Source organism: Mobula hypostoma, chromosome 7 (assembly GCF_963921235.1).
Source record: "Mobula hypostoma chromosome 7, sMobHyp1.1, whole genome shotgun sequence".
In the NCBI taxonomy this organism is placed as follows: Eukaryota; Metazoa; Chordata; class Chondrichthyes; order Myliobatiformes; family Myliobatidae; genus Mobula; species Mobula hypostoma.
Window position 1 is genome coordinate 23,489,554 of NC_086103.1, and position 27,387 is coordinate 23,516,940.

General features: G+C 40.4%; 1 protein-coding gene across 2 annotated transcripts in view; it reads right to left on the reverse strand.

The window, feature by feature from the left end:
- Positions 1-5,781: 5,781 nt before the first annotated feature.
- Positions 5,782-27,387, reverse strand: part of glra1 (glycine receptor, alpha 1) — a 131,339-nt gene continuing 109,733 nt past the window's right edge. Inside the window, exons 8-9 of one of the 2 annotated variants that reach the window (XM_063052658.1) lie at positions 21,277-21,423; positions 5,782-8,119 (exon numbers count right to left, since the gene is read on the reverse strand). In XM_063052658.1, coding sequence (XP_062908728.1) covers positions 7,838-8,119; positions 21,277-21,423 — 429 coding nt within the window. In that variant the 3' untranslated portion in view covers positions 5,782-7,837. The remainder of the gene's footprint in view (positions 8,120-21,276; positions 21,424-27,387) is intronic. The other variant, XM_063052659.1, reaches the window with a different exon arrangement.

Sequence of the window (27,387 nt, forward strand, 5' to 3'; positions counted from 1 at the left end):
AGACTCGTACGGCCAGATTTGGGAACAGCTTCTTTCCAACTGTGATAAGACTGCTGAACGGATCCTGACCTGGATCTGGGCCGTACCCTCCAAATATCCGGACCTGCCTCTCGGATTTTTTTGCACTACCTTACTTCCCTTTTTCTGTTTTCTATTTATGATTTATAATTTAAATTTTTAATATTTGCTATCGATTTGTACTCCAGGGAGCACGAAGTGCAGAATCAAATATCGCTGTGATGATTGTACATTCTAGTATCAATTGTTTGGTAACAATAAATTATAAAGTATAAAGTATTAATTTCTGTAAGTTATGTGTGTTTGGAGCGGAATCTATTAAATAAGATTTTCTTACTTGTTTATCCTGTATTATTATACCTGGACAGTTATTATGGATTGTCCTATCTGTAATAACTGATCGGTCATAATAAAATTTGTGGTATTCTGACTCTAAAACTGGATCAGGCTTTTATTTATAGTAAAATGTGATTTCATTTATGAGTTTATATGTTATTGCCAGATTTTGATGAATGATGTTTGCCACGTGATTGAGCCAATTATTATTATTATTTCTTTTTTTCCTTTCTGTAATTGCACAGTTTGTTGCCTTTTGCACACTGGTTGTCTGCCCTGTTGGTGCAATCTTTCATTGATTCCATGACGGCTGTTGGATTTATTGAGTATGCCCGCAAGAAAATGCATCTCAGGGTTGTATATGGTGACATATATGCGCTTTGATAACAAATTTACTCTGAACATTGTACTGTGATAAATCTGCCAATGACTATAGTGTTCAGATATAAAACGAAAGGTCCATGTTTCTGCTGTGCCGGCATTTCAAAAGTATCCTTTCCATTAAATACAAACTCTAGTTTTGTTTTGGCATGCGTAGTGGTACCAGTACTATGTCATCAGGGTGCCGTGCAATTTTGACAGCATTAGCCACACCTTTAACCATCTGCTACATGGTAGATCTAACCTGGGACAGTTGGTTACAAGTAGCAATCACCTTTGCACATTTTAATCTTACCATTGTTGGATTGGACTGGAGAGTTGTTATTTTCCTTGTCGCTTAACTTCCTTACCCTTGTTTGTATTTTTATATAATCACCTATATACATGTAGTTGTTCAGTGAGTTTTTTCGTGGTTCCAGTTGTCTTTGCACTTTTGTGGAAACTTCTTGGTTTCACTGGTGGGGGTCACATTACTTGAATCTGGATTTTTCAATGGATAATGTTATTAGTAGTCCAGTATAAGAAGACGAGACCACCTTTGTTCTTCCCGCCCTGCTTTCCCTGCCTGTTTGTTGGCTACATGGAAACAGTCTATGTTCCAAGCCTACACAGGTGCACTTTTCGTGCGCTTCATCGACGACTACATTAGCGCTGCTTCCTGCACCCATGCTGAACTTGTCAACTTCATCCACTTTGCCTCCAACTTCCACCCTGCCCTCAAATTCACCTGGTTCATTTCTGACACCTCCCTCCCATTCACTGTCTCTATCTCTGGACATAGTTTATCCACTAATGTCTATTATAAACCCTCACAGATACCTGGACTATTCCTCTTCCCACCCTGTTACCAGTAAAAATGCCATCCCCTTCTCTCAATTCCTCCATCTCCACTGCATCTGCTCTCAGGATGAGGCTTTTCAATCTAGAATGAAGGAGATGTCCCCCTTTTTCAAAGAAAGGGTCTTCCTTTCTTCCACCATCAACGATACCCTCAACCGCATCTTTTCCATTTCACGCATGTCTGCTCTTACCCCAGCCTCCCACCACGCTAACAGGGATAGAGTTACTCTTGTCCTCACTTACCACCCCACCAGCCTCTGTGTCCAGCGCGTAATTCCCCGAAACTTCCACCATCTCCCCATGCATATCTTCCCCTCCTGCACACTTTCTGCTTTCCGCAGGGATCACTCCCTACGCAACTCCCTTGTCCATTCATTGCCCCCCCACTGATCTCCCTCCTGGCACTTACTTTTGCAAGCAGAAGAAGTGCTACACCTGCCCCTACACCTCCTCCCTCACTACCACTCTGGGTCCTAAACAGTCCTTCCAGGTGAGTCGACACTTCATCTGTGTGTCTGTTGGATCATGTACTGTATCTGGTACTCTCGGTATGGCCTCCTGTGTATCAGTAAGACCCGACGTAGATTGGGAGACCACTTCACCGAGCACCTATACTCTGTCCACCAGAAAAAAGCGGATTCTCACAGTGGCAACCCATTTCAATTCCACTTTCAATTCCCATTCTGATATGCCTGTCCATGGCCCTCCTCCACTGTCGTGATGAGGCTACACTCAGGTTGGAGGAACAACACCTTATATTCCGTTTGGGTAGCCTCCAATGGCATGAACACTGATTTCTCAAACTTCCGGTGATGCCCCGCATCCCCTCCTCTCTTCACCATTTCCCATCCCCTTTATCCCTCTCACCTATCTCCTTGCCCACCCATTGCCTCCCTCTAGTACTCCTCGCCCCTTTTCTTTCTCCCATGGCCTTCTGTCTCTTTCACGAATTTACTTCCCAGGCCTGAAACATTGACTGTACTCTTTTCAGAGATGCTGCCTGGCCTGCTGTGTTCCTCCAGCATTTTGTGTGTGTTGCCCGGATTTCCAGCATTCGCAGATTTTCTCTTGTTTGTTCTTTGTCTTTTCTCTTTGTCTTTCACCCTGCTTCTTCTCCCATCGTCTGCTTTGCACTTGTAACACTTAGTAAAATGGTGATAAGCAACAAGTTTTATGCCTCATTCTCCACTTCTGAAGAACCTTCAGATTTCACAAACATCGGGATAGGATCCAACACCATGCATAGCTTCATCTTAACATTTTTGAGTTATGAATATGTTCTCAAAATAAAGACCTGGAATAATAGAAACATAGAAACATAGAAAATAGGTGCAGGAGTAGGCCATTCGGCCCTTCGAGCCTGCACCGCCATTTATTATGATCATGGCTGATCATCCAACTCAGAACCCAGCCTTCCCTCCATACCCCCTGACCCCTGTAGCCACAAGGGCCATATCTAACTTCCTTTTAAACATAGCCAACGAACTGGCCTCAACAGTTTGCTGTGGCAGAGAATTCCACAGATTCACCACTCTCTGTGTGAAGAAGTTTTTCCTAACCTCGGTCCTAAAAGGCTTCCCCTCTATCCTCAAACTGTGACCCCTCGTTCTAGACCTCCCCAACATCGGGAACAATCTTCCTGCATCTAGCCTGTCCAATCCCTTTAGGATCTTATACGTTTCAATCAGATCCCCCCTCAATCTTCTAAATTCCAACGAGTACAAGCCCAGTTCATCCAGTCTTTCTTCATATGAAAGACCTGCCATCCCAGGAATCAATCTGGTGAACCTTCTTTGTACTCCCTCTATGGCAAAGATGTCTTTCCTCAGATTAGGGGACCAAAACTGCACACAATACTCCAGGTGTGGTCTCACCAAGGCCTTGTACAACTGCAGTAGTACCTCCCTGCTCCTGTACTCGAATCCTCTCGCTATAAATGCCAGCATACCGTTCGCCTTTTTCACCGCCTGCTGTACCTGCATGCCCACTTTCAATGACTGGTGTATAATGACACCCAGGTCTCGTTGCACCTCCCCTTTTCCTAATTGGCCACCATTCAGATAATAATCTGTTTTCCTATTTTTGCCACCAAAGTGGATAACTTCACATTTATCCACATTAAATTGCATCTGCCATGAGTTTGCCCACTCACCCAACCTATCCAAGTCACCCTGCATCCTCTTAGCATCCTCCTCACTGCTAACACTGCCACCCAGCTTCGTGTCATCCGCAAACTTGGAGATGCTGCATTTAATTCCCTCATCCAAGTCATTAATATATATTGTAAACAACTGGGGTCCCAGCACTGAGCCTTGCGGTACCCCACTAGTCACCGCCTGCCATTCTGAAAAGGTCCCGTTTATTCCCACTCTTTGCTTCCTGTCTGCTAACCAATTCTCCACCCACACCAATACCTTACCCCCAATACCGTGTGCTTTAAGTTTGCACACTAATCTCCTATGTGGGACCTTGTCAAAAGCCTTTTGAAAATCCAAATATACCACATCCACTGGTTCTCCCCTATCCACTCTACTAGTTACATCCTCAAAAAATTCTATGAGATTCGTCAGACATGATTTTCCTTTCACAAATCCATGCTGACTTTGTCCGATCATTTCACCGCTTTCCAAATGTGCTGTTATCACATCCTTGATAACTGACTCCAGCAGTTTCCCCACCACCGACGTTAGGCTAACCGGCCTAATGGAAGATTCTTTATAGGATACAAGTCCTTTGTGGAGACTCAAAATATTGCCTTGGGAGTTTTGAAGGAGGATGGTGGGGGAGTGCACTTCAAAGTTCAAAGTAAATTTATTATCCAAGTGCATATATGTCATACAAGGGGTGATTGATAAGTTCGTGGCCAAAGGTAGAAGGAGTCAATTTTAGAAAACCTAGCACATTTATTTTTCAACATAGTCCCCTCCTACATTTACACACTTAGTCCAGCGGTCGTGGAGCATATGGATCTTGGACCTCCAGAAAGTGTCCACAGCAGGGGTGATTGATAAGTTCATGATCTAAAGTAGAAGGCGACGAACATATCAATCACCTCTCGTATATATGAACCCCAAGATTCATTTTCTTGTGGGCTGAACTTTGAAATGCATTCCACACCCCGCCCCCACTGCCAAAGCTCCCAAGGCAATCTCTTGAATCCCTACTTCAGACCTATGTCCCAATATGAAATTCCAAAAAGTCTGTTCATTGTTTCAGATCTTTACTTGAGAACTTGTTCTGTTATTTTAGCCAAAAATATTAAAATTAAGCTGTTCACAGTGTTTGATCCTGATGCTTTTGAATTCCAAATGTACTTCAGAAGTTAAGAATGAGGCATAAAACTTGCTGCTTACAAGCATTTTGTAAAGTGTTACAAGCGCAAAGGAGAAAAGGAGTTATAAAATGAACTGCAACACACATCAAAGTTGCTGGTGAATGCAGCAGGCCAGGCAGCATCTCTAGGAAGAGGTACAGTTGACGTTTCAGGCCGAGACCCTTCGTCAGCACTTTCGTGCTAGGATCCGAAAGATGGTGATCTATGCCCGGGCAGGGCGAAGCCAGAGGAAACTCTGGTGGAGGCCCGCAGCGGTCCTGACGTGCAAATCGGTCGTCTGACCTGGGTATAGGGGCAAAAGACTAATCGAACCATCTAGTAGCTGGTTCCCTCCGAAGTTTCCCTCAGGATAGCTGGCACTCGATTCGCACGCAGTTTTATCTGGTAAAGCGAATGACTAGAGGTTGTGGGGCCGAAACGATCTCAACCTATTCTCAAACTTTAAATGGGTAAGAAGCCTGACTCGCTGGCTTGGAGCCGGGCGTGGAATGCGAGTGCCCAGTGGGCCACTTTTGGTAAGCAGAACTGGCGCTGCGAGATGAACCGAACGTTAGGTTAAGGTGCCCGATGCCGACGCTCATCTTATAAAATGAACTGCTGTGGCTTCAATGAATGTGAAGAATGGGGCAGGAGAACAAAATTATCAGATCTATTTGAAGTGGGATGCAGCACAAAAATGTCTGTGAATCTCTTCTTTCCTCAGATTCCCTGAGGTAGAGGGAGATCAATAGAACAACACTGAGTAGTTTATTAACTTACTTCATGAACGACGTCAGTTAAACAGCATTATTCAAAATAGGACACTGATATTAAACATTCACTCCAGAAACATGAAACAGAATAGTTCTGAAAATGTTTAATTTGGATAGGTTCAGAATTCATAAATATATCTTTATATACAGAGATTGCCTAAATTATACATTCTCTTCAAAAACAAAGAATTAGCAATGGGCAGATTACTATTTCATTTATACAAGCCAAAAATATCTCATATTCTGTTTATCACGTATTCATGCAAAAATTACATAAGTGTAATGTACAGGATTTATTACTGTATATAAGTGAAACAAATCTGCCTGATGCAAATTACTTCACTTCGTGCTGATGGGTTTCAGCTAAGAAATTTAAAATGATTAATTAAGGTTACACCAATTCTTAATTATTCCTTTTAACGATTCCCTTGTTTTGCATTCCATACATTTTGGCACAGCTAATTATTGACATCCACTCAACTAATATATTTCTCACTCAGTTTGATTATAACCATGTGTGTAATTGAAAGCTATGCTTAGTCTAATGAGCCACTTTGAAGGAGCTTTGTGCTTTTAGAACTCCTGTTAATGGTGTTGCCACTTATTTCACATGGTCCATGCATTCCTTAAGTGGATGGCCTGCGATCAATTGTAATACAACTTTTCATATAAGCCTGTTGAACATCAACCAACATCTGTAACCTTCATTTTAAAATTAATAGTTTTGCACTGACGTACAATTTAACATTTGTTATCACAGTATGCTGTCATCCTACAGAAATAATGAAATGATCTTGAGAGTTGCTAAAGATCCTAAATCCAAACTCAAATCCAAAAAACTCAGTGTGGATTTAATGCAATATATTCCAGTATAGTCATGTTTTGATAGGGGAATGCTAGTCTCATTTACTTATCCAAATTCTTGATCAGTCATTATCAAGAAATAGAGTTAATCCTAATGGGTTGATCTTTAGTCAATAAAATGCACCAAAACAAGTTATGATACTTATTATTTGATTAAGATCGATAATATTGATGTCTTGAAAGCAGATCAATCACAGTATTTCAATCTACTACTTTAAATACAAATGGACATCTCTTATATTTGATCAACGGCAATTTATTTAGCTGAAATGAATCAATAACATGCTTCTATTCTTTTTACCATGTCGTTAATAGCAAATAAATTTCTAAGATTTGACCAATAGTGACCATCCATCTTGTTTTAGGATCAATGGCAACATCATGTTCAGTATCCCTTTTGTAAAATAATCCCTCGCCTCCCACTGGATAAATTAATGAAATTTGCCTGATGTTGTTGATTGTACGATACATCAAATGTAATCCTGCTGCAAGACTAATAAGGCAGTTTCAGTACAGTTCAGTGGTGGTGCCTTAACCTTTGACTGAAATACAATCCAACAATGATACATATACAGCAAGAGGCAAGAGTAATTCAGTCGATGCTTGGTGGTTTGGGACATCCCAAAGGATGCGAATGCTGCCACATAAATGTAAGTACTTTCCTTTTAATTAACGTATATTCATGAATTTAAAATGCACACACTTAGAGCAACTTGTTATCCTTTCTAGTGTTAGTCCTTTGTTGCTAGATTGGAGACGAGGTTGTTGTGTTCTGTAGCAGCTATGATGAAGTACTATTATGACGTAGTACTAAGAGTAGTTTACAAGGTTCAAAATGAAACTGTTTACTTAGATTGAGATAGAAAGTCTATATTAATGAGATTTAAACAGGACACAAAATGCCTTAAGAATGAAGACTACACTGAGAAATGTTACACAGGGAACAAGACAGAATTTTTAAAAAACTGGTGTGACCTTGAGTGGAACATTTCAGATCAAGCACATGAGGTTTATCATATTATACAGTCATTCCGTTTTTTCAGATTTTATACAGATCAAATGATCACATGGAGGAGTCTAATGAACCTTTTATATATAATATATTTAATATGAAAGATTTTTTGACTGCATCTTCTCCTCTGTAATGCATCTGTACTCCAGTTTATAAGGATACCTCCCTTCAGACTGACCATATATAGAAATTCTTTTCTTTACATATTGCCATATTCCAATATACACATGCTTTCCTGCATTGCTCATGTGCCAGATGATGATATTCTTCCTGGCAGTGGAGTTTTCTCTTTCTCAGGACCTAGTCTTTATGGATATCTTCACTCCTCACGATCTTATAGATCACCCAGTAGAAAATATTAAAAATCAGGAAGACAAGAGGGAAAGCCACTCGTGATACCGTATCAATCTTTTTTGCTCGGTGAATGAAAAGTTTCCTCATTTCATCTGACGTTTTGGCCGGAGGTGAATTTGACTTTGTGTTATTATTGCCCTTAATGGCAACTCCATCCTTAGCTTGCAGGCAAGCAGGTCCCATCCCGTAAGCAGTGAAACTGAAACGCCCTTCTACTACCTCATCCTCCTGGAACAAATGAGAAAACGTTTAGCTCGTACACTGGCAAAATCTCAGAGTGAAGACACATCTGCCAAATGAAATTTCACCAGATGAGGAATTTCCGAGAACCCAAAGTGAACCAAGTGCTTCTTCCCACTGGTGAATGTCATGACTTAAAACACAATGGCGGAATTAGTCTTTCAGGTTTCGAGGCCTGATCTGGCTTCAATTTCAGATCGGTTCCAGAAAATGAACTCAAACACTTGCTTTAGCAAAGTATAATGAAGGTAACTGGATAAACCTGTAGACAGAGATGAACAGCTCAGCAATGAAAACATTCATATTGCTACTTTGTAAGCAATAGCAAGTTTGAAAACTACATATTGAGTCAAATCTCATTCCCTTCAAATCATTGCCTTTTATTAATTGTGATAAAATCTATTGCTCCTTTTTGTAGCATCTTTACCATCAATATTTCTTTTTCATGAACTGGACATCTTATTGTAGGATCTATTTGACCAATTACTACTCTTGTCAACTTATCAATTATAACCGCACCTTTTTAACTCTTATTCTTCTTTTATGAAGGAAAACATATGCAATTCTTCCATAATTTCTCAGCCCTTATCTCGTGCTGCCTTGTTATATTATCAGGACAATTTGATCATTGATTTAAGAGTGATGTTGATTGTGAGCTATAAACGGTGCAACATCTTCCCTTCAAATTGGATGATGGGATATTTACAGCAAGTTGTGGTGGTCATGATCACAGAAGGCCTTAGTTTCTTTGTATTTGTTTAATTTTGTCCCTATCTGTCGGTCTTATTGCACAACTTAGTCCCAATTCCCATTCTATTTTCCATTCGTATAGAGTCATAGAGCAATACAACACAGATATAGAGCCTACGACCCAGTGAGTCCATGCCAACCACGGTGCTCACCCGGGTAGTCCCAATTTCCTGCATTTGGCCCATATCCCTCTCAGCACCACTCCTCCATGCACCTATCCAGGGGCTTTTTAAAAGCTTCTGTTGTACCTGTCTCTAACATTACCTCTGGCAGTTCATTCCACCCTCTATGTGTGTGCAAAACATTGCCCTCAGGACCCCTTTAAATCTTTCCCTCTCATACTAAATCTTTTCCCCCTAGCTCCGGACTCCTCTACCCTAAGAAAAGACTGTTACCATCCACCTTATCTATCCCTCATCATTTCAAGTGGTTCTTTCAGCTCCCCCATCATTCTAGATTCCAAAGAACAGAGACCTAGCCTGACCAACCTCTCCCTTTAACTCAGGATCTCTAATCCGGATAAACCCTCATAAATCTTTTCTGCACTCTATCCAGTTAGACCAGGTCTTTCTCATAACAGTTTGACTAAAATTGCACACAGTATTTTGAGTACTGCCTCACCAACAACTTATAGAGCTGCAATATAATGTGCCAACTCCTACGGTACACTCAGTGCCGTGACTGATAAAGGCCAGTGTGCTAAAACCTTTTAATAACCCTCTCTATATGTGACACTTTCAATGAACTATCCACTGGCACTCCTACGTTCATCTGCTACATTACACTCCCTAGTGGCCTACCATTCATAGTGTATGACTGGTTTGACATTCTAGATGCGTTACCTCATACTGATCTGTATTGAAATCTATCTCCTACTACTTGGCCTACTTCCTTAACTGACCGAGATACCCTGTAATCTACAATAAACTTCTTCACTATCAATAACACTTCCTAATTTCATGTCATCCTCCAAATTACTGATCAAGCCTTGTACATTATATCCAAATGCTTTATATAAATAATGGGTATCAAGGGTCCCAACACCAACCCCAGCAGTGCACCACTAGTCACTAGCCTCCATTCTGAGAAACAAATCAACCATCACCCTCTGCTCTCTTCTTCCGAGTCAAATTGCCATCAACCTAATTAGTTTTCCTTGGATTTCGTGGGACATAATCTTCTATATCAACCTATCATGCAGGACCTTATCAAAGGCCCTACTAAAATCCAAAAAGACAACATCCACTACCCTACCCTCATCTACTTTTTGGTTACCTCTTCAAAAAACTCTGAAAGGTTCATCAAACATGACTTTCCACACATAAAATCATGCTGTCTTCTTCTATTCGGACACTGTCTATCTAAATGCTGGTAGATCCTATTCCTCAGAATTCTTTCTGTTAACTTTCCCTCTACTGAAGTCAAGCTGACTGACTTGTAGTTTCTTGGCTTGCGCTTGCTAGACTTTTTAAACAATGGAACAACATTGGCTGCCTTCCAGTCTTTGGGAACTTCACCAGTGGCCAAAAATGAAGGAAATATCTCCACAAAAGCATCCACAATTTCTTCTCCACCCTCCCACAAAGTCTGTGGATGAAGTTCTCAGGTCCGGGAATTTATCCACCTTAATGCACTGAAAGGTTGCAAATACCTCCTCCCTACTAATATGAATATCCTCTAAAACATCTCCATTTGTTTTCTTTATCTCTTGCATAACCACGATTTTCTCCTTCGTAAATAATGAGGAGAAATATTCATTAAAATTTCCACCCATCTCTGCAATTCAAGACATTGCCAGCTCTGCTAATCTCTAAAGGGGCCTACTTCTCCCTAGCCACACATTTACTTTTAATACAGCCATCAAACCTCATGGGGTTCTACATCTCCCTGTTCTCCTGATTTCCCTCGTAAGGGTTTCCTTTATCTTTTTAACATCGTCAAAGGATTTACTCTTCCCAGATCTCCTGAACCCAATGTATGCTCTCTTCTTTTTCTTGACCACTGCCTCAATATTTACCATCAGCCAAGGTTGTTTAAACTTTCCAGGTTCACTCTTCACCCTAACAGGAACATGCTGCTCCTGGACATTTGCTATCTCACTCTTAAAAGCTTCCTGCTTGCTATTTGTTCCTTTCCTTTCAAATAGGCTCACCCAATTTCCCTCTCTTAGATCCTGTATAATTCCCCCAAAAGTAGCCCCGCTCTAGTTTAGGAACCTTCTCTGTGGACTGTCCTGTCACTATCTGAGAAATAATAGAACTATGGTCACTAGAGGTGAAGTGCTCCCTGACTGCTCCTTCAGCTTGCCTTGCCTCGTTCCCTCAGAGGAGGTCCAGCATTGCATTTTCTTGTTCGGGTCTCTATGTATTGACTCAGGGAACTTTTCTAAACACATTTCACAAATTCTACCCCATCCATTCTCTTAACACTCTGGGTGGCCAATCAATACCAGGGAATTTGAAATCTCCCACTAATACTACCTTATTATTCTTACAACTATGAGCAATTTCTCTCCACATTTCTGCTGATTATCTATGTAACAGCCACACCAGAATCACCCTCCTCTTGTGTCTAAGTTCTGTCCTCATTTGACGATCCCCCATGAATGTCATCTCTAAGTACTGCTGTTATGTTCCCTCTTATCAAAAAAGCAACAATCCTTTCTTGCTTACCGGTACCCCTTTCACACATATAGCATCTGTATCCCGGAATATTGAGCTGCTGGTCCTGTCCTTCCCTCAGCCACATTTCTGTTATGGCTACAACATCCCAATCCTCGGAGTCAATCCATGATCTGAGTAGGTCCACCTTACGTTAAACCTTGTGCATTGATGTAGAGGCCAAGTCATTGAGTGTGTTCAAGGCAGAGGTTGTCAGGTTCTTGTTTAGTAGGGGCACCAAAAGTGATAGGGAGAAGGCAGGAGAATGGGATTGAAAGAGATAATAAATCAGCTGTGATGGAATGGTGGAGCTGACTCCATGAGCCAAATGGTTTAATTCTGCTCTTATGCTTTATGGTCTAAATACAGTTTAACTGAGTATTCCTTTCCCTGCCTTTACTGTGCTTCTGGCTATCCTGATCACTAATCCTGCTCTTGCATGCTGCTGCTCTATCCGGTTACTTACTCCTGCTCAGGGTTCCAAAATCCTGTCATCCCTACAAGATGTTTGACAGATTTCACATTCCACTGATCCTTCCTCTTTGTGGGGTTACGATTGACCTCTGCTTGATTGAGCTTCAAGCTCATTAGCCTGTGTCCTCTCACGGAACATCTTCACACTGTGCCCTCATCTCATTCCATACTTCAGAACGTTGCACGGTTTTTCTGTCTAATCCTCTCTTTGCTCTCATGTCCTTGCCTGCTCTTCCAACCATTTACACGCGGTAGTGGATGAACAATGCGCCGTCCTCGTGCCAATTCTGATTTATGCCAGCTGTCACCTCTATAATGTGAGGTTATAAACAGCAGCAATGCGGGCAGTTCATTTCCGAGAGACGCCCATTCAGTCCCTAATTTTGATTCAGAACCTCACTTTTGTCTCAAAACAGAACTAATCCCTTTTGTAATGTGTGCCCTGTATGACTACAATATATGTCAGAACTGGATACGTTGTCTCGGAAATGCTGGGACAGAACAGCGCAGCATACCATACACCAGAAGAACGAACGCTGGACTTGTTGCGAGGCAGTGAGGGGAGGGAAACGAGGCACTGTGAAATACAGGACACAAACACAGTGCATCAGGCTAAGGCTAAGGACAGCAGGACCCTTGGCAGAGAAAAAGCTGGCAGATGAAACAGGAGTATCAGATCCAATACCAGTTTCTCTAATTTCCAGTAATTACCCAACCCTCACCCTTCTCTCTTGTTCCATTCTCCATTCTGACTCCTCTCTTACCTCTTCCTTTCTCTTTGCCTGTCTATTACCTCCTTCCCTTTTTCCCATGCCCACCTTCCTCTCCTATCAGATTCCTTCTTCTTCAGCATTTTACTTTTTCCAGCTATCCCCTTCCAGCTGCTCATCTCATCCCTCCACCCACTCACTTACCTTCCCCCTAACCTGACTTCACCTATCACCTTCTCGCTTGTACTCCTTCCCCTCTCGCACCTTCTTATTCTGGCTTCTTCCCCCGTCATTTGCAGTCCTGCTGAAGGGTCTTGTTCAACTCATTATTCCTTTCCATAGATGGTGCCCGACCTGTTGAGTTCCTCCAGCATTTTGTGAGTGTTCTATTCGATCCAACGATATGTGGGCATAGGTAATGTTAATGTGAATCCCAGGTACTGGGAGTGGGAATCCAGCTAGAAAGACACTAAACCAGGCAAAGTAGGCAACCAATTTTGGCATTAAATTCATACTTGGCACAAAAGTAAAAAGTTCGACACAATCAACAAGGACGTTGCCAAGGCTTGAGGACCTTGAGTTATAGGAAAAGGTTGAATAAATTTGGATTTTCTTCTCTGGAACATAGGAGATTGAGGAGAGATTTGACAGAGGTATACAAAATTATGAGGGGCAGAGATAGGGTAACTGTAAGCAGGCTTTTTTCCACTGAAGTTGGGTGAGCCTAGAACTAGAGATCATAGGTAAAGAATGAAAGGTGAAATAGTTAAAGGAAACCTGAGGGGGAACTTCTTCACTCATGGTGCAAGGGTGGAACAAATTGCCAGTGGAAGTGGTGGAAGTGGATTTGGCTGCAATATTTAAGAGAAGTTTAGATAGGTATATGGGTAGGAGGGGTATGGTCCAAGTGCAAGATGATGGGATTAGGCAGAAAAACAGTTTGGCATGGACTAGATGGGCTGAAGGGCCTGTTTCTGTGCTGTAATGCTCTATGACAAAGTTCCAGGCACCAATGATGATCCAGGATTAACAAAACAATAAGCATACTGGCGATAATGCAGGCTAATGAAATACCAGGTGTAAGGAGCAGAACTAGTGGCACGTTGGAAACGTAGCAGAGGGATCAAACACAAATGGAAGAAACAATGTGAAAAACAGTGGGAATATTGTGTACTCGCTGTGTGAGTATTCGGGACAATCATTGGGATTTCTCTACACAAACAGCAGGAGCACTATACATAGCAGTGGGAAAATTACCCACTGGTAGCAGGACTATTGCGCACACTGCTGGAAAACTGCAAAAGCTGCAGGAATACAATGCAGAAACAGTCAGAGTATTGTTCTCATGCAGAATGCTGTGCAGACGCTGTATAAATAAAGGACATCATCAACAAAAGCATAAAGTATAAACGGCAGGCATACAAACAACATAGCTATTGTGCAGAAGGTAGCATAATGCTGGGCTGAAGCAACGAAATAAGCCAAGTTTTACTCTATGCTCCAAAGGCGACTGTGGGTTTCTAGATTCAAGGAAATACATTCCAAAGAAATATTAGTTCCACTGAATTCTTGAGTGGGGGCTAGGGTGGGCACAAAAGTACAGTACTGCGCAGAAGTTTTTGACACATATACATAGCTTGGGTGCCTAAGCCTTCTGCACAGTACTGTATCTACTAAATATCTACCAATTTTAGCAAAACCTGAAGACTCTCAGGTATTGTTTCAAGGGCAAATAAAGAGAGGATGGAGATGGATGAACTTCAAATAAATGAGAATCAACCCACACAGGAAATGAAATAACCACCAGCTTACAGTATTGTCTTAGGCACCCTAGCTATACAAATATATGTGTAAGATTTTTGCACAGTAATGTACTTGGCAAAAGCCTCATAAGTACTCCATTCAGGTGATGGAAAGGCAGCCGCAGTATGAACAGAGGAAAAGTAAATACGCTTTCCAGCAATGAAAATACTGTCTACTGGCATCATAAACACAATGAGGAAAGGTGCTCTTAATACTTTGTAAAAACACTGGAAATGGAGAGCATATATAGCATAAATAATGTGTACAAGCTTCACAATTGATATAGATACTGTATGGGCTAATACAGCACAACTTATGTAACTATAAGCAATGCAGAAACTGATCATGTGATGTTAACACTGTGAAAGCTATGCCAACCATGAGTACAAGCAATATTGTGTGTAGCAATCAAAATACTGTCCACAAGCTAGGTAAAAACCATACACCAATTACAGGCAGCCAAGGGATTAACCATACTCTGTGTAGATAATTGGCCATATTAATCTCAAGAGTATATACATATTGAATATGGTGCAGAAAATATGGCACAAGCATTTAAATATTATATAAACACAGGCAGTATAAGCATTATTAATACAGTGCACAAACAGATGGAATCACCAAGTTCAAAAGGTATAAATACTGAGTACTCTGTAGCAAGACAGAGCACAAATGGTATAACTTCTGTATGAAGGCAACGGAAATAAATTGGATCAGCATTATAGATACTATTGATAGGCGATGTAAGTATTGATTTGAAGTGATATCCATACTGTAAAAGCTGCAGCAATAATAAGAACAAGCAATATAAATATTGTGCACTGATAATATGAATACCAAGCAAAAGCAGAATCAATGCTGTGCAAAAGGAGCAGAATTATTTTACATTAAACTGTATTCAACAAGTATTGAGAACAATTAGTACAGATACGCTGTACAAATTGTTGAAATACTGGGTACGAGCGGTATAAATGTGTACAGACTGAAGATAAGAAATATAAATCTATGCACAAATAATGGAAATTCAGAGCATGTGACACAATTACTACTGGAAGCAATAAAATATCAAAGCACACTGTAAATCCTGTATACTGGCAGTCAACGTTCCCTCTATTTTTTTTTACAGCTGCGCGGACCAAATATCGGTCTGAGCAGGAAATATTTACATGGCCTGAAAAGTGTGCATCACTTTAAATGTTTTGTTTTGTAATATGCGTATTATGTTGTTGGCATTCAGAGGGCTGGCAGTTTATAAACAAAGAGCTACCACTTCCATTCTGTATTTATTGTTACAATTTATAACAGCACTACAACTTGAAACACTGACAATATAAATACATTGAAGCTCTAAAATGTTTCAAAGTAAAGGTTGTGGTATGTTTATGATTTGGAAAATGTATGGATAATATTCATAAATACAACTAATTACAAAGCATTTTGCAATTATATTATCGATTTCAAAATTATATTAGCATAATTTTAAAATTATGTGAACATAATTTCAAAATTATATTAAAATTATATAAAATAAAATTCCAGCTGCTTGGCAACTAGTGCTATGTGTGTGGGAGCATTTCAGTTACTGTGCAACCGTACACCTATGCAGCGCATCTTAGAGGGAACAGTGCTGGCAGTAGAAATACTTAGCACAAACAAAATTCAAACTGTGCACAGGTAGTAGAAATAAATAAAAGCACAAACAGCATAAACACTGTGTGCAAGCAATGGAAACACAGACTGATTAAAAACTATATTGTGCATAAAACACAATTTAGAAGGGCACCATATCAGGCGCTGGGCTAGTTTTAGTCCCAGTTTTATCTGTATTGGAGGAATTCCAGTGCACAGAGGTATTCTCATAAGTATCCCAGTTTGTGAGTGTTTTGCATGTTTGTTCATATTAACACACGCAAAGTGCAAAATTACCCATGTAGTCCCTTGCCTTGTCTGGAGCTCTCCAAGTAACTGTAACTATTATTGGGCATAGTGGAGGGGGCTATGAATGGTGTATGAAATAAGCCAACACTGAAGCCTCTACATTGCTAGACTGGACACTGATGGGGCAAAGGTGGACACATTAGGAAAGGATTAAAACGATTGAAGTCTGTGTCCACAAAAAAGGAGAAGGCTATAGCTGCTGAGAAGCCAGCTCCATCATTGCTTTGAAGCTGAACGCATCTTTGAGTTTGCAACAGTCTCCCTGCAACATGTTCCTGATGAAACCTGATTCTTTTCATTAGGGACTGTCTCTCTGTTCTCACTTTTCATCGCTACCCTGTGTACAGTTTTCTTTGTGCTAAGTGAATCACACACACACAAATGTGGGATTCAAAGTCACAAAATATAATGTGTGTGCCAGGAAACATTGGTTCTACTTCACTGTCAATTTTACACTTCAGGCGCACAGCACCAAATTAATTCCGCCCTACTTAACAGATTTTCTAGACAATTGAATACAATCAGCAGAAGATCTAAGCACATGCGGTATAAATATTGCAACAGAAATACTGAACAGAAGTGATATGTACACCTACAGTTGAAGTATCAGACCCATGGTATAAATACTGCATAACAGGCATTGATTATACTGAGAGTACAGGGCATAGATAATGTGTACAAGCAAAGGAAGTACTGAGCAGAAGCAGAATACCAAAGAAAAGAATAGGTACTGTGTCCAAGCTGCAGAATTATTTAACACATACAGTATAAACAACTATTTCAAGTGGTGATATTGTGAACAAGCAATGCAGGCTAACCATTCACCTGTTGATATACAAGTCATGAGTAATGTAGGTATTATATACAAATGGTGGAAATGCTGAATACTCATTGCATAATTACTAATTGCAACAAAAAGTACCAAGCACAAACAGATTAAATACCATAGGTTGGAAATGTTTCTGTGCACCCAGAAGTGCCCCTGCACTTGACATTGCTGCCAGTTTAGCTTGCCAGCTGAAGGAGAATAAATTTCATGCACACACAACATGCAAAGCACCATGCACAGAGCTTTAAGCATGGCGTTGCACAATAACCATGTGTAAATACGCTTGTCTGATGGACAGCACAAACTTGTCTGTGCACTGTCCTGCCATGACCGGATTTCTGGAAGCTGTTAGCACTGTTGCTGGATGCAGTAAAGGAAGATATGAAGAGAGCAAGGATAGATAACAGCACCGAGCATCACCCAACTCTGATTTGGACATCGTGTTGGCAGAGGCGGACACTACAGAACATGACTAGAATGGCCTAGCCCATCCATAAAATGATGAGGAATTTAGTCAAATGTTGCATTGGATCACTACATTCTGCAGCATTCTATAAGGGAGCAGATGACTGAACCTGTTTCTTTCTGTCTATTTTCATGTTCCTATTTTCCTGTAAGAAAACAATGCTGCTTCTTATCGAGAAGAGTAGCAGCTACTAGTTGCAGACTCTCTTGTAATTAACACACTATCTGACTTGAAGCTATATTTTTCTTCCTTCCTTTTGACTGGGTCTGAGTCCTGGAACTCCCCATCCAACACCATCGTGGGAGTACCTTCACCAGAAAGGCTACAGAAGATGACTAACCATCATCTTCTCAATGGCAGATAGGGATAGAAAATGAATGCTAGCTTTGACAACAACATCTACGTCTTGTTAATGAATTAAAGCCAATACTGTTTCAAGCAAATCCCAACCAGCAGGCACCGCAACCTGCACCGACTTCTGTTGCCAGCTATACCTGTTGACCCTGGCACATACACTGAAGAGTGAAAACAGATACTCAAGCTTATTCCAGAGAAATCTTGCAGGTTAATTTAGTCTGTCACAATGGGAATTTGTAGTCAGCTTGAAATGGATGGATTGAAGGGCTACAAAATAAACAGTATACAGGTATAGAGGTAATCTGTACCAATGTGACAGCCGTAGATATATAGTGCAGTCGCTAATGTTTCAGTGAGCATAGTCAGTTGCTTCTCCTCTTTCTGCACCAAATGCTTTCAGGTTGTTGAATAATTGCTGAACTTCTTACTTACTGCTCCTTATCTGGAACTAGCAAAAACTTCACATTAGACCTCCTTTTGCCTTACACAGTGACTTCCCCTCAGCTTTAGGAACTAAATCTCTAAATCGTGTATGTGTCCGGGACAAAGAAGCCGGCAGGTAAGATCATTGCAGATACTACTCACCCAGCAAACTGCCTTTCCCAAAAGTCCCCTTCTGGAAAGTACTATAGGATTTTTAAAACAAAAAAAAAACTTCACACCGGTTTAAAAGTTTCTTCCTCCAGGCAATTAACCTGATTATATTTAGCATCCCACCCTCCTCTGTCTATTACCCCCATCACAGCACTGCACAGTAACACTTTAAACCACTTTTTATAATGTTGTTTACATTGTAAATACTTGCCGGTATTTATATATTTATGGAAATTTTATTCCATGTTTGTACTTCTAACTTTATTTCATAATTTTTAAATATTTTATTATTTTCTTTTTTTTATAATTGTTCAACATTGTTATTTGTTGCATGTAGCAAATTCTTTACACATGTAAATGTATATGGCGAATAAAGTTGATCCTGGATCTTTGGTCTCTGTGTCACTATATCATACATGCAAATACTGGTAACGGCCACGTGCAACCATCGTTTGGGTCACTGAAATATTTGGGATTACCATTATAAAATTGCAAGCTCTAAGGAACACTTCTTGATATGATTTCCAGTGATTCATGTATTTTTGCTGTTTGGTATATTCCCATAGAATAACCTATTATTTAAGCATGAGTGAACAGCTATTGGAAAATCGTACTGATGCCAGAAACTCAGTTCTTTCAGAGTCAGCATCTATTTTAATGGAACTAATGGAATTGAGTGCCCTCGCATAGATTGCAAAATCGACACCCTTCTTTTATAAATTATGAATTAAACCACAAATGGTGTTTCTGTACAATAGATCTGTATGCTCACAATATACATGGAGATTAAATGAATTTTGACTCCTGGTTTCTGTATGATCGAATTCTCCTCTAGATAGCTTGAGCACAGAACTATATTTCGATTCTTCATTATTGAGGGAGAGTTACTCTACAAGGGAGAAGCTTTTCAGATGAGATGTTAGATCAGGACCAAGTTTCCTCTCTCAACTACATTAACTATTTCAGAGAAATGCAATACTATCATTGCTGTTATTCTGGCCAATATTTGTCCCTCAATCAACATCACTAAAACTGATAACATGGCTAATATTACACAGCTCCAGGAAGCTGATGTTTCCAACGTCACAATTGTGAACACAATTGAATGTTGGAAATCACTTGGGAGATGTTTGCTTGTTATCAATCCTGGCATCAAAACTGATTAACCCAGAAGACCAGATGATCCAATTCCTATGTGCCTCCATTACATGGAATAGGATAGGCATGAATCATTTTCAGTTATAATATACCTCTAACATGATGGGTGATTTTTGAATCACAGCCCACTTCCATAGCATAATTTGATCATATTACAGTCTTACCAAAACTAAGTTAGAAATGTTACTTGCTTAATGCCAACAATAAAATCAGCCACTAATCTTATTGCTATCTGTGTAATTCTGCCAGCACAGCATGCTTGTCCATTTGCATTCATAACTAGGTACTGAAAAATTTAATTGTTGATTAAGGAGCCATTTCACTGCAATGAGATAACATGTATTTTTCATTATATAGAATGCACAGGAATGATTAGAATAGGAAAGGGAAAACCCAATTGAGTGGGATAAAGATGCTTTTCTGAGATTTGAGTTTAAGTGAATGGAGATTAATTCTATGTTTGACTACATCCCTGGAAAGCCCAACACAACACAGAAATTGACTGCTTCTATCTCCAGCTCTGAACACATCAATCTCACTACCATTGCCCACAGAAGAGAAGATGAACAGAATTATATCCTTTTTAATGGGATAGAGATTTGTCCTTTCCCAGAAGTGAGGAAATATACTCAGAAACTATTACGTTGTCCATATTCAGTGTAAAGACTATTTTCCAACCTACTGTGCCTGTAGCAACAAAGTAACAAAAAGTAAGGACATACTTTGTATTTCATAATAATCTGGACTGAGGGCTAAATTATTTAAACTTGCCCTGTATCAGACATAATTTTGTCTGAAAAGGTTGACTAAAGTTGGAAGAGTTTTCAATTGAATATCTACTGCCCTGTAGAGAATAACACTTTACTTGTAATAATTTATTTTGATGAGGATCCGTTTCCAAATCTCATTTTCTCTTTCTCTCTTTCTCTCTCTCTCTCTCTCTCTCTCTCTCTCTGTGTAGCCTTCTCTAGCATGGCACCAATTAAAAAGTTTGCATCGTTTGGATTATTTTCCTTGTCAAAGCTCTATTCTCTTCAGCTCAACGGAAGTAGCTTTCTCCTTCTCCCATCCAGATTCTTTAGTTCAGAATCTTGTCTATAGAAACATTGCACTTCCTTCTCCTGTGCTGAAGCTTCCCGAAACTCATCTCTGTGATCAATCTTTTATTCACCTCATCTACTATCTCCTTCTTGGCATGATGTTCATAGATAGATTCGTCCTCTGTAAAGTGCCCAGTGCCTCCTTAAAGGTACCGTAAAAATTGTAGTTGACACATCTCCCAAAAAAAATTCCTTTGTTTCTCTAGTTGAATACAGACCAGAGAATATCCTCTGTCACTGCCATTCTAGTTAAACCCCGATGTGTGCAGCAGGAAGGGTCTCTGTCCTTATCTCTCTAGACCCTACCTTATGCAGACGCCTTCGCCGGCGGAATTTCAGTAGCTCTTTATGTTGACGAGATACAAAGTTAACAGCTGCATATTCCAATAGTGCAGAGAAGACAAAGAGTAAGCAGACAGCCATCCAGATGTCAATGGCTTTTACATAGGACACCTGAAGTAGGGAAAGACAGTTATTATTCATACTTCTGCAGCACATAGAAACTACACAATCAAGCAAATAACCGTGGTGTGGTCACTGGGACAAGCCTTTCAACCATGTTGCCATCACTCAACAACTATAAAAGGATGGAGCAGGAATTGAAAAGGCAATTGGATTGACTCAAAAAGGAAATGTTGAAGAGATGGGAACAATAAAAGGTCCAATAGGTACAGAAAATACTGGTTATTGTTGTCAGTACCTCGCAAATACAGAAAAGTATAGGATAAGAGATCATGTGCCTGGCCACCATAATAACCCATTAAATTGCTCAGACACATCAATGGTGTGTCTTCTGTTGCCCACACACAATCCTAACATTTCTTTTCACTCCCCAGTGATTTACCAATTCTATTATCTACCTGAATCCTCTTTCTCCATGCATTATAATAAAATTCATTCAGAATTTTGAATTCTTTTAGAAGTGAGGTATCAGTTTACTCTGATTTTCTATTCTACTATGCATTATGCAGAAAAACAATCTTTTAATTTTTAATCATCCCTGAAGTTTGTGTTGTTTTTGTCTGTGCAACTAAATTCACTATTCATGGTCAGAATTGTTTGCTTCTTTGTAACACATAATCTACATCTCTTTACTCTAAAGACCCATATCATGTTTCTTTTCAGCTCTGTTTTCCTTCTAGAAATGAATGCAATTGCTTGTGTCTGTATAAGCATTTTTCATCTTGCTTTTTCCCATCTACATGTATCCTTTTGGAGCAGAAAAAAATCTGTAAACCAGAGTCCATATTTTGCTCAATATTGACATTGCAAATGTTCTGATTCCGGTCCCATTCCAGGGTATCTCTGAATTCTCTGCTCATTGAAAACTACTTCCCACTTTCGGTTTGGTGATTTTCGTTTGGCATTACAAACTTGTTTTTTCTTTCTCAGCCATTTTAATGAGACCACTTTTATATTAATACATCAGTTCCATCTCTATTTTTAATGCCGCAGTTTGCATTAAGTCTGCTTTAATTGAGTTCATTTTTCTCTGTTCTGTCTTTGGTCATCAGATGCATGTGGAAAATCTATGGTTTGTCAAATCCACTCACAGATCCAAGTTTTTGCCAATGTGCTCAATCTGAAGTGTTCATGTTTGAAGCCATATTGTGCATCCAGAAAATCTTAAAGCATGTGCCTCTACCATAAAGATTGATGTTCTTTGGAATTTGTATTATGATTTCCTCAGCACAAATATTCTTATTTCATTCTATTAGTTTATTTTGTTTAAAATATGATCCATTCCTGAAACTTGAGTGCTCTTTTGAGCCTTAGTGGAGCTTAGATTAATCCAGTCTCGTGACCCACTGGACTCACGGTAGACATGTTTCCAGATCTATTCTCTTGTATCTGATTAAAAAACACTGCTTCTGCATGTAACTACATAGAGACACTTGCAAACTCTCTGAATGTAAAGGGATTTCTTGTTCATTGTGCTTTACAAATACAGAAGTCAGGTAGTCATGTCTCTGGAATGCTATTGGTTACTGTGTCCCAGAGGAATACGATTTTAGAATTTTGATTCAAAAGTGATTTCAAATCAGGTACCAAGAACATTTCAATATTTGTGTCCCAGCGTTATTTCAAAAAATTAAGATAACTGATATTTCCAATATGTTTTTGTTCAGTTGTTGATTCACTTAACACTACTCTAGGAACTTTATATAATTATTCTGTCTACACCTAACTTTAGTTACTTTATGCATTCCATAACTGCTTTCTTTCACCTTGCAATATCGTCCATAAATACTTCCTGCCATCCATCTCCATCACATATCTAGCTGTTTACTCTCTCTTTTTATATACCCTGTAACTTCTTTTATCTTCTTTCCTGTTCTGATGCACTCTTCTTTCTCTCTCCACTGGACTGCTGAGTAATTCTCACCAATTGGTAAGAAGTTGGCACTCTATGTTCAAGAGAGGCTTGTTGACAGATTGTTGACAGAGCTTGTTTGTTGGAGTGACGTGTGCTCTTAGAACTTCATATTGTACATGTGTTTCCAGTGAACAACTGCAACAAATACACTTATAGACAAATCATCGACAACCCTTATACATGATTTGACACCAGTGCAATCATTTTGGATCCTCAATGCTCTCTCTCTCAATCTAGTGCATCGTAAATGCAAGATGATACATTTCACTGTATGTTCTGATATTTTGATGTACATTTGACAAATAAATCTAATTTCTTAATCTCTTAAATTAGCCTTGGTTGGATAGCAGATCAGACTTGATGGGCAGAATGGCCTCGTTCTGCTCTTGTATCTTATAGTCCTATGGTCTAACATAGTTGAACATGAATCCAAAAGCTGAAAGGACTTTTCTTCACAATCTGGAGCTCTGTTCCATGAGCTATACTCACACCAGGTCTATTTTTACAAATCTTCACACATTTTTTACAAGTGTTTATAAATCAGATCTTTGCGGCTTAGATGTTAGTTGTTTTTTTTTTCTTGACTTGTGGATGATTCTGCAAATTTAATTTCTTTGCAACTGCTTCCAGTGACAGAAGTCCACACGAAGAGTCATGGCAGATGCTGAAGTACTTTTGTTGATCAGTTCATAACTAGCATTCCCGTAAGTATGACCGGGAGAGTAAAAGGTGAGATAAAGAGAAATACATTAACATAGGGAGTAGGAGGAATAGAGAAGCAAATTTAAAAAGAGGCCCAAACTGCCAAGGGCATTTGGAGCCCAGTACTGTTTTGTTAAACCCAGAGATGGTTAACTAGTTCCCCAGTCTCCAAAATCTGCCATAGTTACAATTTTGCAACAGGGTGAGGATCAATACCAGTGACGTTCAGTTGACCATGACAATGAACTTTAATGCCTTTGCTTCCATTCAGGCTTGAGCTAGAGACAACCGCAACATTTTAGCAATTTACCATCGACTGCAGCATAAGCGGGTCACTTGGTTTCTCTATTCAAAGAGGAACTACCAAAGGCCAACAGGCTGCAAGAAGATTTTAAAAAAACTGCAGGCGTTAGAAGTTTACAATGAAGTAACAGAAAATACTTGGCTAAGTACTTGCATCTATGGGAAGAGAAACAGATTAAACAGTTCAGGTCGGAGACTCTTCATCCAAACTGAAAAGTAGACAAGCCAAGCTGTGAAGCTATAGAGAGGGTGGGGAAGGAGGATGTCTCTGATGGTGTAAAACTGTCCAGGAACGACCAGCCGCAAACAAGGAATGGGAGGAGTTAGAAAGCAGGAACATAAATGAAAATTGGGAGTTGTGAAATGTAGAGCAGAAGGACAAGTCCAGTAGGTCAGGAGAGAATAACCAAGCTGAGCTAATATTTTGGAAGGATAACTGACATGTTTCAAGAAATCATGTTACCTGAGACTTTGACTCTGTTTCTCTACCTGCAGTGCAATCTGATCTGCTGAGTGTTTCCGGCATTTCTTGTTTTTGGCCCATCTACATTTGTTTTTGCTGAGCCAATAGACTTTCACACAGTTCCAAGTTTCATTAGCCATGCACGTTCCTTTCTGAGATCTGTCACTTCTACCAGCACTAAGCACCCAGCTCACTGTGTAGCCGTTCACTGGTCAACTCTGCTTGGTTACACTGGTGACTGCTATGGCAGCAGTACCTTCATCTTGTTACAGCCCTCTGTCACTTGCAACTGAACCACAATAGATCATAAAGTGGTTGGAGCAAAACAGGGACCTTCTACTAGCAGATGGCTAATTAAAGTGAAGTCTCTGCAGAAACACCCAGCTCCACGAAATGTCCAAAAGCTATTCCCGCTGCATGAAATACGATAGACAATTCATGTACTGAAACAAAGATTGGATCGCTCTTGGCAAATTTTCTACAGAAGTGGTTTACATAGAACATAGAATACTACAGCACAGTACAGGCCCTTCGGCCCACAATGTTGTGCCGACCCTCAAACCCTGCCTCCCAAATAAGCCCCCACCATAAATTCCTCCATATACCTGTCTAGTAGTCTCTTAAACTTCACTAGTGCATCTGCCTCCATCACTGACTCAGGCAGTGCATTCCACGCACCAACCACTCTCTGAGTAAAAAACCTTCCTCTAATATCCCCCTTGAACTTCCGACCCCTTACCTTAAAGCCATGTCCTCTTGTATTGAGCAGTGGTGCCCTGGGGGAGAGGCGCTGGCTATCCACTCTATCTATTCCTCTTATTATCTTGTACACCTCTATCATGTCTCCTCTCATCCTCCTTCTCTCCAAAGAGTAAAGCCCTAGCTCCCTTACTCTCTAATCATAATGCATACTTTCTAAAACAGGCAGCATCCTGGTAAATCTCCTCTGTACCCTTTCCAATGCTTCCACATCCTTCTTATAGTGAGGTGACCAGAACTGGACACAGTACTCCAAGTGTGGCCTAACCAGAGTTTTATAGAGCTGCATCATTACATCGCGACTCTTAAACTCTATCCCTCGACTTATGAAAACTAACACTCCATAAACTTTTTTAACTACCCTATCCACCTGTGAGGCAACTTTCAGGGATCTGTGGACATGTACCCCGAGATCCCTCTGGTCCTCCACACTACCAATTATCCTGCCATTTACTTTGTACTCTGCCTTGGAGTTTGTCCTTCCAAAGTGTACCACCTCACACTTCTCCAGGTTGAACTCCATCTGCCACTTCTCAGCCCACTCCTGCATCCTATCAATGTCTCTCTGCAATCTTTGACAATCCTCTACACTATCCACAACACCACCAACCTTTGTGTCATCTGCAAACTTGCCAACCCACCCTTCTACCCCCACATCCAAGTCATTAATAAAAATCACGAAAAGTAGAGGTCCCAGAACAGATCCTTGTGGGACACCACTAGTCACAACCCTCCAATCCGAATGTACTCTCTCCACCACCACCCTCTGATTTCTGCAGACAAGCCAATTCTGAATTGACCTGGCCAAACTTTCCTGGATCCCATGCCTTCTAACTTTCTGAATAAGCCTACCATGTGGAGCCTTGTCAAATGCCTTACTAAAATCCATATAGATCACATCCACTGCACTACCCTCATCTATATGCCTGGTCACCTCCTCAAAGAACTCTATCAGGCTTGCTAGACACGATCTTCCCTTCACAAAGCCATGCTGACTGTCCCTGATCAGACCATGATTCTCTAAATGCCTATAGATCCTATCTCTAAGAATCTTTTCCAACAGCTTTCCCACCGCAGATGTGAGGCTCACTGGTCTATAATTACCCGGACTATCCCTACTACCTTTTTTGAACAAGGGGACAACATTCACCTCCCTTCAATCCTCCGGTACCATTCCCGTGGACAACGAGGACATAAAGATCCTAGCCAGAGGCTCAGCAATCTCTTCTCTCACCTCGTGGAGCAGCCTGGGGAATATTCCGTCAGGCCTCAGGGACTTACACCTCCTCTCCCTTAATATCAACATGCTCCAGAACATCAACCTCACTCATATTGTCCTCACCATCATCAAGTTCCCTCTCATTGGTGAATACCGAAGAGAAGTATTCATTGAGGACCTCGCTCACTTCCACAGCCTCCAGGCTCATCTTCCCACCTTTATCTCTAATCGGTCCTACCTTCACTCCTGTCATCCTTTTTTTCTTCACATAATTGAAGAATGCCTTGGGGTTTTCCTTTACCCTACTCACCAAGGCCTTCTCATGCCCCCTTCTTGCTCTTCTCAGCCCCTTCTTAAGCTCCTTTCTTGCTTCCCTATATTCCTCAATAGACCCATCTGATCCTTGCTTCCTAAACCTCATGTATGCTGCCTTCTTCCACCTGACTAGATTTTCCACCTCACTTGTCACCCATGGTTCCTTCAGCCTACCATTCTTTATCGTCCTCACCGGGACAAATTTATCCCTAACATCCCGTAAGAGATCTCTAAACATCGACCACACGTCCATAGTACATTTCCCTGCAAAAAGATCAT